Raw genomic sequence first — 16654 nt, 5'->3', positions numbered from 1 at the left:
AGAGTTTGAACTCAATTCAGGTCTCCTACACAGGTGGCAGGAATCTATGTTCTTGAGCCATCATCTGCTACCTTCCAGGGCATTCATTTGAATCAAGCTGGATCTGAAGTGGAGGAGCTGGTTCAACCAGGCACTTCATGTGAGATAAAGGCATCCCAAGTGGTGACTTAACAGCTACACTAAAAATAATTTTAAGGTTTAGGGTTCTCTACTAACACAGGATATTCTTATCTCTGTGGCTTGAATACAACAAAATTAACAAGAACACTGAGTGAGTGGCAGGCACTGTGGCAGAGTGCTACACTGCTGCTCAGAACACTTGCATCTCATTATCACATTGTCTGTGATCAAGTCTTGCCTCCACTTCTGATCCAGCTTCCAGTTAATGCGTACTGTGGAAGGCAGCAGATAACAGCTCAAGTACTCAGGTACCTGTCATACATGTGGGACCCCAGGATAGAGTTTCTCATTCTTGGCTTCAGCATGGGTCAGTCCTGGCTGTTAGAAGCATTTAAGGCATCAAGGCATACGGAAGAGATCCCTCTCTCTGTCACTCTGCCTTTCAATACATAAAAATAAGTTAACAACAACAAAAAAGAATACTGAGTTTTCATCCATGAGGGTTAATAAAAGTGCCAGAAAAAGGTTCTATTTCTGTAGGACTCTATACTGAAGGTATTACCTATGTAGCAGATAACATAGCAATTATAAAGGCATAAATTATACTTAACAAATAACTATGAGGTTTTTTCAGTTTCCATACTTCAGAAAACAGCTAGTTATTAATTCAGATAAATGGGGTAAAGAACCATTCCACATTGGTGGCTGAAACAACTAGCATAAGAATGCTCTCAGCTAAGAAAAATCATGTGTAATATCTGTGGAAGAGCTCACTGTACTGTAACTGACTATGTATCTGACTCTACTATGCAATCAGATCTCTGAGAAGAGATAGGGTCTTTTTTTTCGGTCTAAAGCACAGTTTGAAATGGATACTCAAACTTGGGTTCAAGAGTCCAGATTGCTTACAATTAGAAAGAAAAGGCCAATTTTTGAAGCTATATGGGATTAAACATACTAAATTGGACCAATAATGGAAAATGAGAAATAAGTGGAAGAGTAAAATTCTTGGCTTTTTCCTAATAAGCTAATTACTGAATACCAAACCCTTGCCACTTCTTTGCACTGCAGAATCTCTTACCTCCGTGAATACAGAGAAAGTCATTATTAGAAATAGGGCCAGGTTCAGCAAAGGTCTTGAACTTATTTAGCCACTGTCGAGAAATGTAAAACTGAAGGAGGCTTGGTTCCATTATGTTCAACAGGTTTGAAATTCTTCGCCTCTCTTTTTGTGCTTCTTCACTGCTCTTCCTATTAAGGACAATGAGTAGCTAGTTCAATATGCTTCTTACTACAACAGATTAATAGGTAGATTTTTCTTCTTATTATACTTAGCACATAAATTAATATCATAGACCTCATTCAGTCTTTGGAATTTTAAGAGAAATATACCTTTATCACTTCTCAAATACATTACACATCCTCTAGAGGCAATACTCTGTCTCAACTACAGGTGTCCACAAAACTACTGTTACACATTAGGCAAAGTTTGTTGTTAAGAGCAACCTAAATAATCTGTGTTCCTGTTTTAGTAGCTAACATTTTCTTTCATAAGATACTGAAAAAATACCCAAGATTTTTATAGTGATACTGCCTTTATTCACTATGGTAGGAGAAAAAATCTGGCACTTAAAAATTAATACTAGTGGTAGGGATTATTAAAGACAATCTTTCTAAAGCAAAATGTATGACTGTCATTCATGTAAATGATTTAACATATTTTGAACATGATCATTCTGCATACAAATTTTTACTTTACTCAATAGAGTACAATAATTTCTAATCTTTTACTCAGCAATCCATTTGAAACTCTAAAAAAGCCCAAAGAGGGAGATACTCTTTGATATTTGTAAAAGTAGTTTGTGTACTTCAGTTACCTATAGAAAAGAACATAAGCTTCTGCATTTTGTACGGTAGATTCTGAAACTTCAGTGACACTCTGATCATCAAATTCATACCAGAGATTATTTAAATTATTTCGGCAGTAGGCTATATAATGTCCACCTGAATTCAAGGGAAAAGAAATTATTTCAGTAACACAAAATTAAAACAAGAATGGAAGAAGAAACCTTTTGTATCCCCAAGGCCTTCGACAGCAGCTGAGACATACAACCATTTGAAGAAATGAAGGACAGAAAGTATAATCTTAAAAAAAATGCAGCATTGGAGCAGGCATTTAGCCTGGTAGTCAAGTAACTAGTTAAAACATCCAAATCCCACATTGGAGTGCTTGGGTTTGATTCCAAGTGCCTACCTCCAACTTCCTGCCAATGTAGACCCTAGGAGACAGCAGTGATGGCTCAAGTAACTGAGGTACTGCCACCCACATGAGAGGCCTAGATTTTTCTGTTCCTGGCTTCAGTTCAGCCTTGCCCAGCCACTGTGGGCATTTGGGGAAATGTACCAGTGGGTGAAGTATTTTCTCTCTCTCAAATAATTTTTAAAAAAGAAAACCAGTAAAAAAATATTAAAGTCATTATTATTTAACTTATACAATATGATTTCTAATATTCTTTTTTTTTTTTTTTTTTTTGACAGAGTGGACAGTGAGAGAGAGACAGAGAGAGAAAGGTCTTCCTTTTGCCGTTGGTTCACCCTCCAATGGCCGCTGCTGCAGCCGGCGCACCGCGCTGATCCGATGGCAGGAGCCAGGATCCAGGTGCTTTTCCTGGTCTCCCATGGGGTGCAGGGCCCAAGCACCTGGGCCATCCTCCACTGCACTCCCTGGCCATAGCAGAGAGCTGGCCTGGAAGAGGGGCAACCGGGACAGAATCCGGCGCCCCAACCGGGACTAGAACCCGGTGTGCCGGCGCCGCAAGGTGGAGGATTAGCCTATTGAGCCACGGCGCCGGCCCTGATTTCTAATATTCTAATCATAGTAAAAAATAATTTCCTAAAATTGTCTGACTTTTTTTTCCCCATTTATGTGAAAAGCAGAGACAGACAGCTAATAGAAGAAAGATCTTCCATCTGTTGATGCATTCCCCCAAATGCCTGCAACACCTGGGACTGGGCCAGGCCAAAGCCAGGAGCTCTGAACTCCATCTGGGTCTACTGTGTGGCATGGATCTAAGTACTTTCAGAGTGTGTGTTAGCAGGAAGTTAGATGCAGAAACAGATTCGGGCCTTGAACACAGGCACTCCAATATGGGATGCAGTCACCCCAAGCAGTGGCTTAATTGCTGCACCAAATTTTCACCTGCGATTTTTTTATCCACAAATGTTTTAAACTGACACAAAAGTGTACATATTTATGAGGCCCATGTGATAATTTAATATATGTATACAATGTATACTAATCAAATCAAGGTAAAAAGTATTTCCATCTCCATTAATGTTTAATATTTTTTAAGCTGAAAATATGGCATGTTTTTTAAAAACAGCAGTAAAATCTTTTGCTTTTAACTTTTTACATTTTTTATTCTGGTCAGGTAAGTCTTACATAAGAGATTAATTCATATGTTTTACTTCTATTTAATCTAAGAACAAAAGTTAGAGCTGTGTACTTACTACTTGCAGTTCCATGATGACAAATGACTGACAAAAGATCGTAAGTCACAATTTGAGTTGGACTATCCTTAGCAAGAAATGGCTGGAGATCCAGGCCTTCCAGTGGAAATGAAACATGAGTGCTGATTTTGGTGGAAAACATCAGTTCATGTCTGAATCTTTTAAGGTGGATGCATAAAATCTAAAAGACAACAAAATTCAAAACCCTAATTTATCATTAGAAAAAACTGAAAACATTCCAAGTGGTAAAACTTACTACATAAACATTATCATTCTACAAGAAGAAACTTGTTCAATCAAAATAAATTTACAAAGGTAACATTACCTAATATTTTACTTAATTTTATCCGCTAGATAAAGAAGTCTATTAAAAACTGATATTGTCTCAAGTTTAAACATTAACCTGCAATTACAACCTGAGTCCAGAAATGCTCAAAATGTGGAAACGGTGAAACATGTTGCTTTTAAGTATACTGATATTTGTTTTCCTAATTTTATTCTTTATACTCTTGCAAGATCTTACATTATTTAAATCATGTTCAACAGAGAACACCATTATGGGCTCTTACAGTCCATTCCATTTTTCAATCATGCTAAAAGAATTTATTTCTACACTGCGTTATATTAATGCTTTAGCACATAAAACAAATTGAATTAAAATAAAGTTCATACCTCAGGAAATTTTTGTACTTTACAAAATTTTACTCCATTCCTTAATCTAGGTGGGAAAAAGAAAACCAATGAATCTACAAGAAGTTTAATATCTTTAAATATAACATAAAAATTCTTAGAAAATAAAGACAAAAGGTATCAGTCTAGAAATGTTTACTACTGAATTATGTTATACCATAAATAATAAAACACTAGGGTTCCTTATTGCCAAAAATAATTGATATAAAGATATCAGTAATATAATTGAAGGCAGCTGATGAAAATCATTTTTTGGAGAAACAAATGTGCTCCTATTTATTTTGGCTATAGCTTTATAACAGATACTAAATAAAACTGGATAAAGCAAAATTCTAACTTTATAAATTTGTAGTTCAGATAAATATATTAAAACTTTTATTCTTAAATGTGGGAAAAAAAACACTTTTGGGCCGTTGCCTGCAATGTCAGCATCCCATGTGGGCACTGGTTCAAGCTCCAGCTGCTCGACTTCTGATCGCACTCCCTGCTAACACGCCTGGAAAAGCAGCAGAAGATAGCCCAAGTCCTTGGGCCACTGCACCCCTGTGGAAGACTTAAATGAAGCTCCAGGCTCTTACAAGCAAGCATTTAGTAAGTGAACCAGCAGATGGGAGATCTTGCTATCTCTCCTCTCTGTAACCCTGCCTTTCAAATAAATAAATCTTTTTAAAAAAGGAGTGGGAAAAACTTGATATAAAAGATGACTTAATAATCAATATTAATACCTGACAAATCTCTACTTTTGATTTGGATTTTCACTATTATCTTTTTCCTAGTATGCTTTACAAGAAAGGATCTTTCTCCAGGTCAGTACCCTCTTCAGCTATCAGCTAAGACTTCAAGGACAAACCGATAAAATCTTTCCAAAGTACAAGGCAGCATTTTTGTTTAGTCAAACTGTGTTATCATTCCTTTCTGTTATGTAAAGGACTCAAAGCTGCGGACACTGTTTTCCTGAGTTTATTGCCAATAGCCAGAAGCCTGTATTTTTTGTTATTATTCCTTTTTTTTTTTTTACTTTACTTACTTACTTAAAAGACAGAGAAGGAAAGACACAGAAAGATCAATCTGCTATCCACTGGTTTACTCCTCAAAATGCTGCCACAGCCAAAGCCAGGAGCTAGGAATTCCATCCGGGTCTCCTATGTTGTGTGGCAGGGGCCCAAGCACTTGGGCCATCATCTGCTGCTTTCCCAGGCATTAGCAGGGAGCTGGTTCAGAACTGGAGCATCTGAGACTTGAACCAGCAGTCACATGGCATGCTGGCAACACTGGCCTCAAAATTCTGTAGTATTAAGATGCTGTATTTTATTAGAAGCCACTATTTTTCTATTGCAGAGATTCAGAAAAATTTTCCAATTTACCTAAAAAAATAGCCATCTTTATCAAGTCTCCAATAACTTTTTTCTGACTACCACCAAGGAGATTTGCAAGTCTGAATTAATATTTTTTTTAACTTTTATTTAATGAATATAAATTTCCAAAGTACAGCTTATAGATTACAATGGCTTCCCCCCCATAACGTCCCTCCAACCCGCAACCCTCCCCTTTCCCACTCCCTCTCCCCTTCCATTCACATATAGATTCATTTTCGTTTCTCTTTATATACAGAAGATCAGTTTAGCATACATTAAGTAAAGATTTCAACAGTTTGCTCCCACACAGAAACATAAAGTGAAAAATACTGTTGGAGTACTAGTTATAGCATTAAATCTCTTAGCACACTAAGGACAAAGATCCTACATGAGGAATAAGTGCACAGTGACTCCTGTTGTTGACTTAACAAATTGACACTCTTTGACAACTAACTGAGCACCAAAAAGGAAACCTGTTAAAGTGAAATGAACACTATGAGAAACGGTGACTTGATCAGCCCTCACCCTGACTGTTGATGAGCAGCTTAATATGTTATCCCTTTTAGTATTTTTTTGTTTGTTCTACTTAATACTTTTGGTTGAATACTGTAATCAATACACAATTCTTCTTAAGTGCTGAAACTTAACTGAAAAGTGATCGCTGTTAAATATAAGAGTGGGAATAAGAGAGGGAAGAGATGTGCAATTCGGGACATGCTCAAGCTGACTTACCTCAAACAGTAGAGTTAGAATCATACCAGGGGATTCGAATTCAATCCCATCGAGGTGGCATGTACCAATGCCATCTCACTAGTCCCAGTGATCAATTTCTGTTCACAATTGATCATAATGATTGGGCTAAGAACCAAAGGGATCACATAAACAAGACTAGTGTCTGCAAATACTAGCTGATAGAATCAAAAAGGGAGAGAATGATCCAACATGGGAAGTGAGATACACAGCAGACCCATAGAATGGCAAATGTCCTAACAGCACTCTGGCCTCAGAATCAGCCCTTAAGGCATGCGGATCCGGCTGAAATGCCCATGAGAGTATTTCAGGCATGGAAAGCCAAGACACTCTCGGGGGGAAAAAAAAAACCTAAATGAAAGATCTCCACGAGTGAGATCCCAGTGGAAAGAATGGGTCATCAAAGAAGGAGGTACCTTTCTCTGAAGGGAGGAGAGAACTTCCACTTTGACCATGGCCTGGTCTAAATATGATCAGAGTCAGTGAACTCAGGGGGCTTCCATAGCCTTGGCAGCTCATGACAAGAGCCTAGGGTGATTACTGATGCCATAAACAAGAGTGTCAATTTGTTAAGTCAACAACAGGAGTCACTGTGCACTTACTCCTCATGTAGGATCTTTGTCCTTAGTGTGCTAAGAGATTTAATAACTAGTACTCCAACAGTATTTTTCACTTTATGTTTCTGTGTGGGAGCAAACTGTTGAAATCTTTACTTAATGTATGCTAAACTGATCTTCTGTATATAAAGAGAATCGAAAATGAATCTATATGTGAATGGAAGGGGAGAGGGAGTGGATAAGGGGAGGGTTGCGGGTTGGAGGGACGTTATGGGGGGGAAGCCACTGTAATCCATAAGCTGTACTTTGGAAATTTATATTCATTAAATAAAAGTTAAAAAAAAAAAAAAAAAAAAAAAAAAACTGACACTCTTGTTTATGGCATCAGTAATCACCCTAGGCTCTTGTCATGAGCTGCCAAGGCTATGCTAGCCCCCTGAGTTCACCGACTCTGATCATATTTAGACAAGGCCATGGTCAAAGTGGAAGTTCTCTCTTCCCTTCAGAGAAAGGTACCTCCTTCTTTGATGACCCATTCTTTCCACTGGGATCTCACTCACGGAGATCTTTCATTTAGGTTTTTTTTTTTTTCCCAGAGTGTCTTGGCCTTCCATGCCTGAAATACTCTCATGGGCTTTTCAGCCAGATCCCCATGCCTTAAGGGCTGATTCTGAGGCCAGAGTGCTGTTTAGGACATCTGCCATTCTATGGGTCTGCTGTGTATCTCACTTCCAACATGGGAAGTCTGAATTAATATTAAAAGACAGAAAAAGGAAGCTGCTACAACAAAATCAGGGTTCAACTGTCCTATTCTGCTCATACTGAAAATGTAAAAGTTGGCATCACCTTTCTGAATTTTATGCAAATTTGAAACTATCTTTTACTTGCTGAATGTAGCCTGTTAAAATGATAATATAGGAGAGAATATTGCCTTACCTAAGAAAATATGTGATGCAAAAATCCCATACTTATTTCATGCCTCAAAATATATACTTTCAGAGTCAGTACTGTGGCACGGTGAGTTAAGTCAGCACCTGTGATACTGGCCTCCTAAGTTGGAGTGCTGATACAAGTCCCTGCTGTTCCCCTGCCCATCCAGCACCTTGTTAATGCACCTAGGAAAGCAGCAGATGGCAGCGCAGGTACTTGGACCTCTGCTGCCCGTGTGGGGAACCCAGAAGGAGTTCCAAGCACCTGGCTTTGGCCTGGCCTGATCCTGACTGTCACAGCCATTTGAGGAATGAACTAGCAGATGGAAGATAATCATCCCCAACCCACCCCCAATTTCTGTGCCTGTCAAATAAATAAATTAAAAAATATATATGTATATAAACTTATATGTATTATATAAGCCTATTGAATGTTGAATTTTTATCTTCAATTTATTTTACAGAATAAACAATTTGTACATTATCAGACAAAGCTTTCTGGCTTGTGTTTTTCTAAATATGGTGTCAAATTTAGCTTCATGTGTCCAATTCAACTGAGTAAAAAAAAAATACAACATGCAACTATAAGCACTGTCAACGTCACTTACTTTTTGCATTTTTCACAACTGTACATATTGTCACCTGCAAATAGAAACATGTGGTTACTCCCTCTCAAATCAACAAAAAATTCTTTTCTTTTGGTTCTGCAATCCTTTGTCACATACTGACAACAATCTTAAACATCTTCTCTCACCTATTTTCAAGATTGAAGGCCTACAGCAAATAACATTCTTTTCCTTAATTCATTCAAGAAAATTTATGAATAGTTTGTCATAAATCCAAGTAAGGAACTGGACATGCAAAATTAGTGAAGGATATTTAAATGATAAGGAAGACTTCAAAGACAACTCCAGATAGATAGATAAATAAGTTTATTGTTTTGGATGAGTTTTCCCTTTTTTCAATTCTAGAACAGCTTTAAGACCCATCACATATCATGCTGTCTTATGCTACAGTTTATATAAATTGCTTCAGGATACAGTTTTTCTTTTCTCATTATAGTTAAATAATATAGTTATATACTTATATAATACAGTTATATAATGTAGACACTGGCAATGGGCAAGTACTATTTAAGCTGCCTTAATATTAACCATTTATAAGGGCCCGTGTTCTGGAATAGAGGGTTAAGCAATTGCCTGCAGCCTTGGCATACCACATGGGCTACAGTTCCAAATCCTGGCTGTTCTACTTCTGATCCAGCTGCTTGCTAATGCACCTGGGAAAGCAGAACATGGCCCAAGTCCTTAGGCTTTGTACCCACTTGAGACCCAGAGGAAGATCCTGGCTTCAGACTAGCCCAGCTATGGCCATTGCAGCCATTTGGGTAATGAATCAGTGGTTGGAAGACGTCTCTGAAACTCTGCCTTTCAAATAAGTGAAATAAATCCTTAAAAAAAATTAAGCACTTACGGATACATTTTATATTTAGTCCCACTAGTACTTGAGATTCACCTACAACAATTTAGCCAAAGATATTATCATGGTTCTTACCTTTTAGTTCATCTCTGGCAAAGAAGGCAGCAAGACAATCTTGCAAGGTTACTACTGGACCCCAAAACCAGCTAGGGACACATGAGACAACAAACCTGAAACATCATTGATAGAAAAAAAAGGAAGTGTTCTGCCAGTACAGCAGAAACAGCAGTTTAACAACGAATTAATGGCAAGAAAATAAATACATACCTCTTCACATATTCCATGAAAAAAGCTATCCACCCCTGTGGAGCATACGCTTCGCCACATGATCCTGCTTTGACTATAGAAGTTGGATGACTTGATGAGTGCAGCTTAGCAAGGTCTTCCTTGCCAGGAATTGGCAAGGACAGATCTTGAAAGGTCTCGAGGGTTACAGACACCTAAAATTGTTTTTGTTTTAAAAATGGGATGAATAATCCAGTACAAACATTTATAAGGTTAATTTTTTACTCCAAAAATCAAAACAAGTTATAATAAGCAAAAATAAATTTTAAAAACTCAAAACTTTTTCAATAGTAACAGCAAAGAACCACTTGCTCTATATCAGGTGTTGTACATTATAGACAGATACTGCAGCACTGAAAATAGTACCCCAAATCCAGTCATTGCAGCCTGAGGTTCAGAATCTATGCACTACTATATTTATTTTGGAAACTGACCTTTACTAATAGTTTAAAAATGCTTAACAGAGTCCAGGGGGGCAGGAGTAGGCATTGTGGTTAAGATGTCAAGTTAAGAGGCCCATGGTCCAAACTGTGAGTACTGGGGTGTACTTTACAGCCCTGGCCCACAATTCCAGCTTCCTGCCAATGAAGATTCTGGGAAGCAGCAAGTGATGGCTGGGTCCCTACCACCCATGTGGAAACCTAGATTCAGTTTCCATTCCCAGCCTTGCCCTCGCCCTGATATGGGCATTTGGGAAGTGAATCAGAGGATGGGAGCTTTTTTCTTCTGTCTCTCAAAAACTCTTTAAATTGTTTTTTAATTATATTAAAAAAGGTGAATGCAAAATCTAGGATCTGATTTTAAATATAGATGTTGCTTTGCAATAGGTGATATTTGTGAAGATATACAGTGTACATATACAAACTTAAATGGCTACTATATCTCTAGATATTATCATACAAGATGTACATAGTCAGTCATCAAGTGAAACATCACACAGTATATGACTATATCTGAAAACATTTATGGATAATTCTACTTAAATTTTTAATACTAAAATAAACTACTTTAAAATAATCCCATTGAAAGTCTTAAATTTGACTGAAGATTCTAATGTAACAACTGAAAACTCAAATTTTGTTAAGATGTTAATTCAGATTCATTATGAAAGGTTCAGAGAAACTGAGGGATTTAGAGGTATTTAAGAACTCTCGTGCATTTTTAATTTATGCCTTTGCTACTGTTTATAAATTTGACACTACTTTTATTATTTAAGCTCATTCTTAACTTGAGAAAATACTGACAAGCTTTAAGTAAAACCAAATGTAAGAGATACTTTCAACTGCCTTGGGTCTATGAATAGCAACAGTTTCCCAGCATACTAATTTCACAAGTCCTGAGAGAATAGTCATGTGTTACTAACTCTGTGCTGCTGAGCAACGTCTCACTTTCTATGTAATCAAAACACAAATTTAGAATTTAGCAATTTCTCCTGCTAACACATGCTTAGCCTGTCAATGATGGGTCAAGACCAATCCTTCAAAAAAGTACATTGCTGTTAATTTCCAAAAAAGTAATTCTACTTCTAGAATCAAACTATACTAATGCAAAGACAAGAATGTATACATGATCACTGGTAGCAAGGAGGAGTGGTTAAACTTTTCACACTATTTTTTCAGGTTTTTTTAATTCCCTCATACTCACCCTGTCACAAGTCAGACACTGCACTGAACTAATGATCGTTCCATCAAATATGTCTGAAATAACACTTCTGTATTTCTTGTGCTGTTTTTTTCTCTTTGGAGATGCAGACTGAACTAAAATTGCAAAATAAATGTAAAACATTAAAAAAGAAGTAATTCCTTTAACAATTTCCTCTAGAATCTTTAACAGTTAAAATTAATACATAAAGAAATTTTCAAAATACCCATGAAAAGCATTACCAAAAACGTAACAGAAACAAGTCAGATAAGGTTTTTAAAAGAATATTTATTTTATTATCTTGGATACCATAAATGTATATATGGGAAAGTGAAAAAACTTGAATTAGCACAATATCCATTTTCTATATGCAAAATGTCTCATCAGTTAAGTATTAATGTTCTGTGGATCAAAGGAAGAGGGAAAAATATTAGAAAGTGGAAAGGAAACCCCAAGATGAAATAAGAGAGCTATTCTCAATCAAGTCTTCAAACTAATTCTGCTCTTAACTCATTTTTGCTTCTAACTGAGGCTTTATTTGATGGCAGGATTCTATTATTAAGCTTTGAGAGTCCTTTGTGTATTTATGAATACAAATCTTTTGTCAGCTATGTGATTTGCAAATTATTTCCTCCTAAATCTTTTCATTCTCCTAAAAATGTCTTTTGCTAAGAAAAACATTTTTTCTTTATGGATGTTTTTGATGTCTTTGATGTTTCTGAGAACTGTTTGCCTAACCCAAGTTAATAACTTTCTCCCTAAATTTTTTTCTGAGTTTCATACTTTCACATTTTATAACACCAGGTTCTTACAGATAGCTGATGGTAATGCAAAATGGTAACATTACTCTAGAAAGGTTTGGCACATTTGTACAATGTTAAGCATAAAAAGAATAAAAAACACAATAAACCTACTTCTAAGTATTTATCCTACACAAATCAAACGTAGATTCATAAAAGCTACAGACACATTTAAAATGGCATTATTAATAATAAAACTTGGAAACACTTCAAAAGTCCCTGAATGAATGAAAGAATGGTGATATAGTCATATCATGAATTATAATTCTGTAACAAAATAGAACAAACTATTCAGATATGCAATAAAGTGATTGATTCTCAAGTGAGTTGTTAAAAGAAGCTTGATTCAAAGACTATAATGTATGATTCCATTTATATGACATCATACAACACTGTGGGAAAAGGTAAAACAAGAGGACTAGGGGATCAACGGTGCCAGGGCTCAGGAGTTGGGGGATGATCTAATTACAAAGGATTAGTATGAGGAAATTCTTGGGGTATTAGAAGTGTTTTGTATTCTGCATTATTTGTGATAATAAACATCTATGCATAAACATCTATGCATATATTAAAACCCACAGACTTGGGGCCCAGCACTGTGGCACAGCGGGTTAATGCCCTGGCCTGAAGCGCCGGCATCCCATATGGGCGCCGCTTTGAGTCCTGCCTGCTCCTCTTCCAATTCAGCTCCCTGCTGTGGCCTGGGATAGCAGTAGAAGATGGCCCAAGTGTTTGGGCCCCTGCACCCACGTGGGAGATCTGGAAGAAGCTCCTGGATCCTGGCTTCGGATCAGTGTAGCTCTGGCCGTTGAGGCCATCTGGAGAGTGAACCATCGGATGGAAGACCTCTCTCTCTCTCTGCCTCTCCTCTCTCTGCGTAACTCTTTCAAATAAATAAATATTTTTTTTTTTGACAGGCAGAGTGGACAGTGAGAGAGAGAGACATAGAGAAAGGTCCTCCCCCTCCATTGGTTCACCCCACAATGGCCGCCGCGGCCGGCGCACTGTGCTGATCCGAAGCCAGGAGCCAGGTGCCTCTCCTGGTCTCCCATGCAGGTACAGGGTTCAAGGACTTGGGCCATCCTCCACTGCCTTCCCGGGCCACAGCAGAGAGCTGGACTGGAAGAAGAGCAACCAGGACAGAATCCGCCCCTGACCGGGACTAGGACCAGGTGTGGGAATAGAACCAGGTGTGCCGGCGCCGCAGGCAGAGGATTAGCCTATTGAGTCCTGGCACCGGCCAAATAAATCTTGGGGGGAAAAAAAAAAAACAAAAACCACAGACTTTACACAAGAAAAATGAATTCAACTATATTTAAATTTTTAAAAACCAGAGTACCACACACAAAACCGAAGTTGCATAAAACTATGTTTTTGATTTTCATAGATCAAATAACATCTCATAATTCACACTTTTAATTACCAAATATCAAAATCAGCATTCTAAATTAAGATCCAAAGCACAGGAACTTGTACAGGTAATCTTTTTACCTTTTTTGTGTGTAGGTGTCAATCCCGGCCACAGATTTCCTGATTTAGGGGGGCTTGTTGACAAACGTGGATTAACACCTTCATTGGAAGGAAGAATCTGTGGTGTAGACAGGTCATTCAAATGGACATCAGTGATATATTCTGAAACATTTAAAATTTGTATTATTATCTTACATATTAAAATCAGTTTACCTACCCCATATTAGTTGAAAGATTTCTTAGTATCATATTCTGAATAAAATCAACATCAACAAATGACAGGTGAAATATTTGATTCATAGAATAACTGCTAAGCGGAAAAATAATAACTTTCTACCTATGAATCCACCTGTTTTCTACCAGTTAATGTTTATGATACACTACTGTGGTAGGTAATTTAGAAAATGAGCTGTGGAAATACAAAGAGTATCCTATTTTTCCAAATATAATTTTTTGTGTTTTTTAAACAAGACATTCAGGATAGTTTTTGAATTCTACAGGCTGGTGCTGTGGTGCAGCAGGTTAAAGGCCCGATCTGAAGTGCCAGCATCCCATATAGGCACCAGATGTAGTCCCAGCTGCCTCTCTTATGATCCAGCTCTCTGCTATGGCCTGGGAAAGCAGTAGAGGATAGTTCAAGTCCTTGGGCCCCTGCACCCACATGGGGAGATCTGGAAGCAGATTCTGGTTCCCGATCTTGGATTGCCTCAGCTCCAGCCATTGTGGCCATGTGGGGAGTGAACCAGCAGATGAAAGAGCTCTTTCTCTCTCTCTCTCTACCTCTCGAATTCTTTCAAATAAAAATAAATCTTAAAAAAAAAAAAATACATGGGAAAATAAGAGATTATTTTCCTAGACTAAAAAAGTAATCAAACTAAAACAACTTTAGGCATAATTATCTTATTGTTAACTATGATAAAGGAAACAGACCACTTCATTAGGAAATGATCTTTTTTAGACCTAAATTATATGAATAAAGAAAAGTATAAGCTCCATGACAGTCCTGATAGTTTGTTTTTGGATTCCTGGTGTCTAACATGTATTCAAAGGCAAAGGATTGTGCTCAAGGAGTATTTTGAGTGAAGAGAAAAGAATAATTTGTAAGAGACCCTGAACCAGAATGTCTTCATGGATTCTTTTCAGATATTGTGGAGTTCCGATTCACATAGGCATTTCCCAATATTTCAACCATAACTACTTTGCACTGAATAATTTAAAGGGTGAAAAGATTCCTCCAGGGTATTCAGTAGGGAATAAAGTTAATGTGATCTGAGTCAGGGGCTAGATAGTAAATACTTTAGGTTTTGTGTCATTTATCCTTTATCACCTTTTTCATCAAGTCTTTTAAAACACATAAAATAGGGGCAGGCGTTGTGGCACAGTAGCTGAAGCTGCCGCCTGTGGTAACAGCATCCCATATGGGCAACCGGTTTGAGTTCCAGCTGCTTCACTGCTGATCCAGCTCCTTGTTAATGGACTGTGAAAAGCAGCAGAGGATGGCCTGGGTCCTTGGGCCCCTGCACCCTTGTAGGAGACCTGAAAGAAGTTCCTGGCTCCTGTCTGGCCCAGTTCTGGCCATGCAGCCACTTGGGAAGTGAACCAGTGCATGAAGATTTCTCTCTTTGTGTTTGTGTGTCTCTATGTTCAACTCTTTCAAATAAAATAAATCTTAAAAAGAAAAACAAAACAAAACAAAACTCAGACCAGTAATTCAGGTCATTACCTAGTCACTATGTACAAGAACAAATCTGTTACAGAGTAATAAAGGACCAGTATGTTGCTGAATCAGGCTTAATAGGACTTTTGTAGAACTTCTGACAAGAAAGGGCTAGACAGTATTTCAACACTGACATATAAAATGGTCTATACAACTCCTACACAAGATCAGAATAACTACAGAACCTGACTTCCTGATTAGGCCTCCATGTAATATATACAGGTGAAGCAAGATTATTCCTAAGGCTAAGGAAATACTCTTCCTCAAAAAGGAATTTTGGACTCCTTCAAATACCTAGTTTAGTGGCCCTCACTCTTAAGTAATTATGGAAGAAATAACTTTTTGTTACTTGTATGGTACTCATTTCTTTTAAAATCACATAATTTGAACCTCTGACGGTCAAATCTTAAAAACTTTTGGGTAACTAGATACCACTTTAAGCCAAGGTGATTAACTTTTGAGAACATAAATATACAGGCCACTGTGATTCAGCAGGCTAAGCTGCAACTTCCAATACCAGCATCCTTTATGAGCACTAATTTGAATCCTGGTTGCTCCACTTCAAATCCAGCTCTCTGCGAATGTGCCTGGGAAAGCAGTGGAAGATGACTCAAGTACTTGGGCCCCTGCCACCTACACTAGAGACCTAGATGGAGTTCTAGGCTCTGGCTTGAGAACCTAGAACTCTGTGGACATTTGGGGAGTGAACCAGCAGATGGAAGGTCTCTCTTCAACCCTCCTTCTCTTTAAAACTCTGTCTTCCAAATAAAATAAATGTTAAAAAAAAAAAAAAGTATATTGGGTGCTGGCACTGTGGTATAACAGGTTAGGCTGCCACATGCAGTACCAGCATCCCATATGGGTGCTGGTTCAAGTCCCAGCTGGTCCTCTTCCAATCCAGCTCCTGGGTAATGTGCCTGAGAAAGCAGTGGAGACTGGATGCCCTAAGTGCTCGGGCCCTTGCACCCACACGCAAGAGCTGAAAGAAGCTCCTGGCTCCTGGTTTCAGACTAGCCCAGCTCTGGCCATTGCAGACATTTGGGGAGAGAACCAGAGGATGGAAGATTCTCTGTCTCTTCCTCTAACTCTGCTTTTCAAATAAAATAAATAAATCTTAAAAAAAAAAAAAAAGGTAAATATACATGCAGTTTTTATTTAACTATCTTTTATATGGTTAACAGCACTTTCCTAAAGGAACATTGACTAGTATTATGGAATATTCTGGCATAATATGGTTCACTACAGTAAATTAAACTCTCACATTGGAACACATCTGATGTAACTCCAGTGACAGCAGCAATCTAAACCTAATTGTATATAATTAGAAAACTGCAATTTGGGCTATTTTGCT

The 16654-nt window shown here is 37.8% G+C and overlaps 1 protein-coding gene across 4 annotated transcripts in view; it reads right to left on the bottom strand.

The window, feature by feature from the left end:
• USP33 (ubiquitin specific peptidase 33) overlaps nt 1-16654 on the bottom strand; it is a 72022-nt gene that overhangs the window by 20434 nt on the left and 34934 nt on the right. For 2 of the 4 annotated variants that reach the window (XM_051857562.2, XM_051857559.2), the window contains exons 11-19: nt 13608-13748; nt 11320-11432; nt 9658-9830; nt 9466-9560; nt 8520-8553; nt 4303-4348; nt 3631-3811; nt 1998-2124; nt 1202-1371 (exon numbers count right to left, since the gene is read on the bottom strand). In XM_051857562.2, coding sequence (XP_051713522.2) covers nt 1202-1371; nt 1998-2124; nt 3631-3811; nt 4303-4348; nt 8520-8553; nt 9466-9560; nt 9658-9830; nt 11320-11432; nt 13608-13748 — 1080 coding nt within the window. The remainder of the gene's footprint in view (nt 1-1201; nt 1372-1997; nt 2125-3630; nt 3812-4302; nt 4349-8519; nt 8554-9465; nt 9561-9657; nt 9831-11319; nt 11433-13607; nt 13749-16654) is intronic. The other 2 variants (XM_051857560.2, XM_051857561.2) reach the window with 1 other exon arrangement.

This window comes from Oryctolagus cuniculus, chromosome 7 (genome assembly GCF_964237555.1).
Source record: "Oryctolagus cuniculus chromosome 7, mOryCun1.1, whole genome shotgun sequence".
Classification (NCBI taxonomy): Eukaryota; Metazoa; Chordata; class Mammalia; order Lagomorpha; family Leporidae; genus Oryctolagus; species Oryctolagus cuniculus.
The sequence above is the reverse complement of the archived record's forward strand: the minus strand, read 5'-3'. Positions and strand labels throughout refer to the sequence as shown.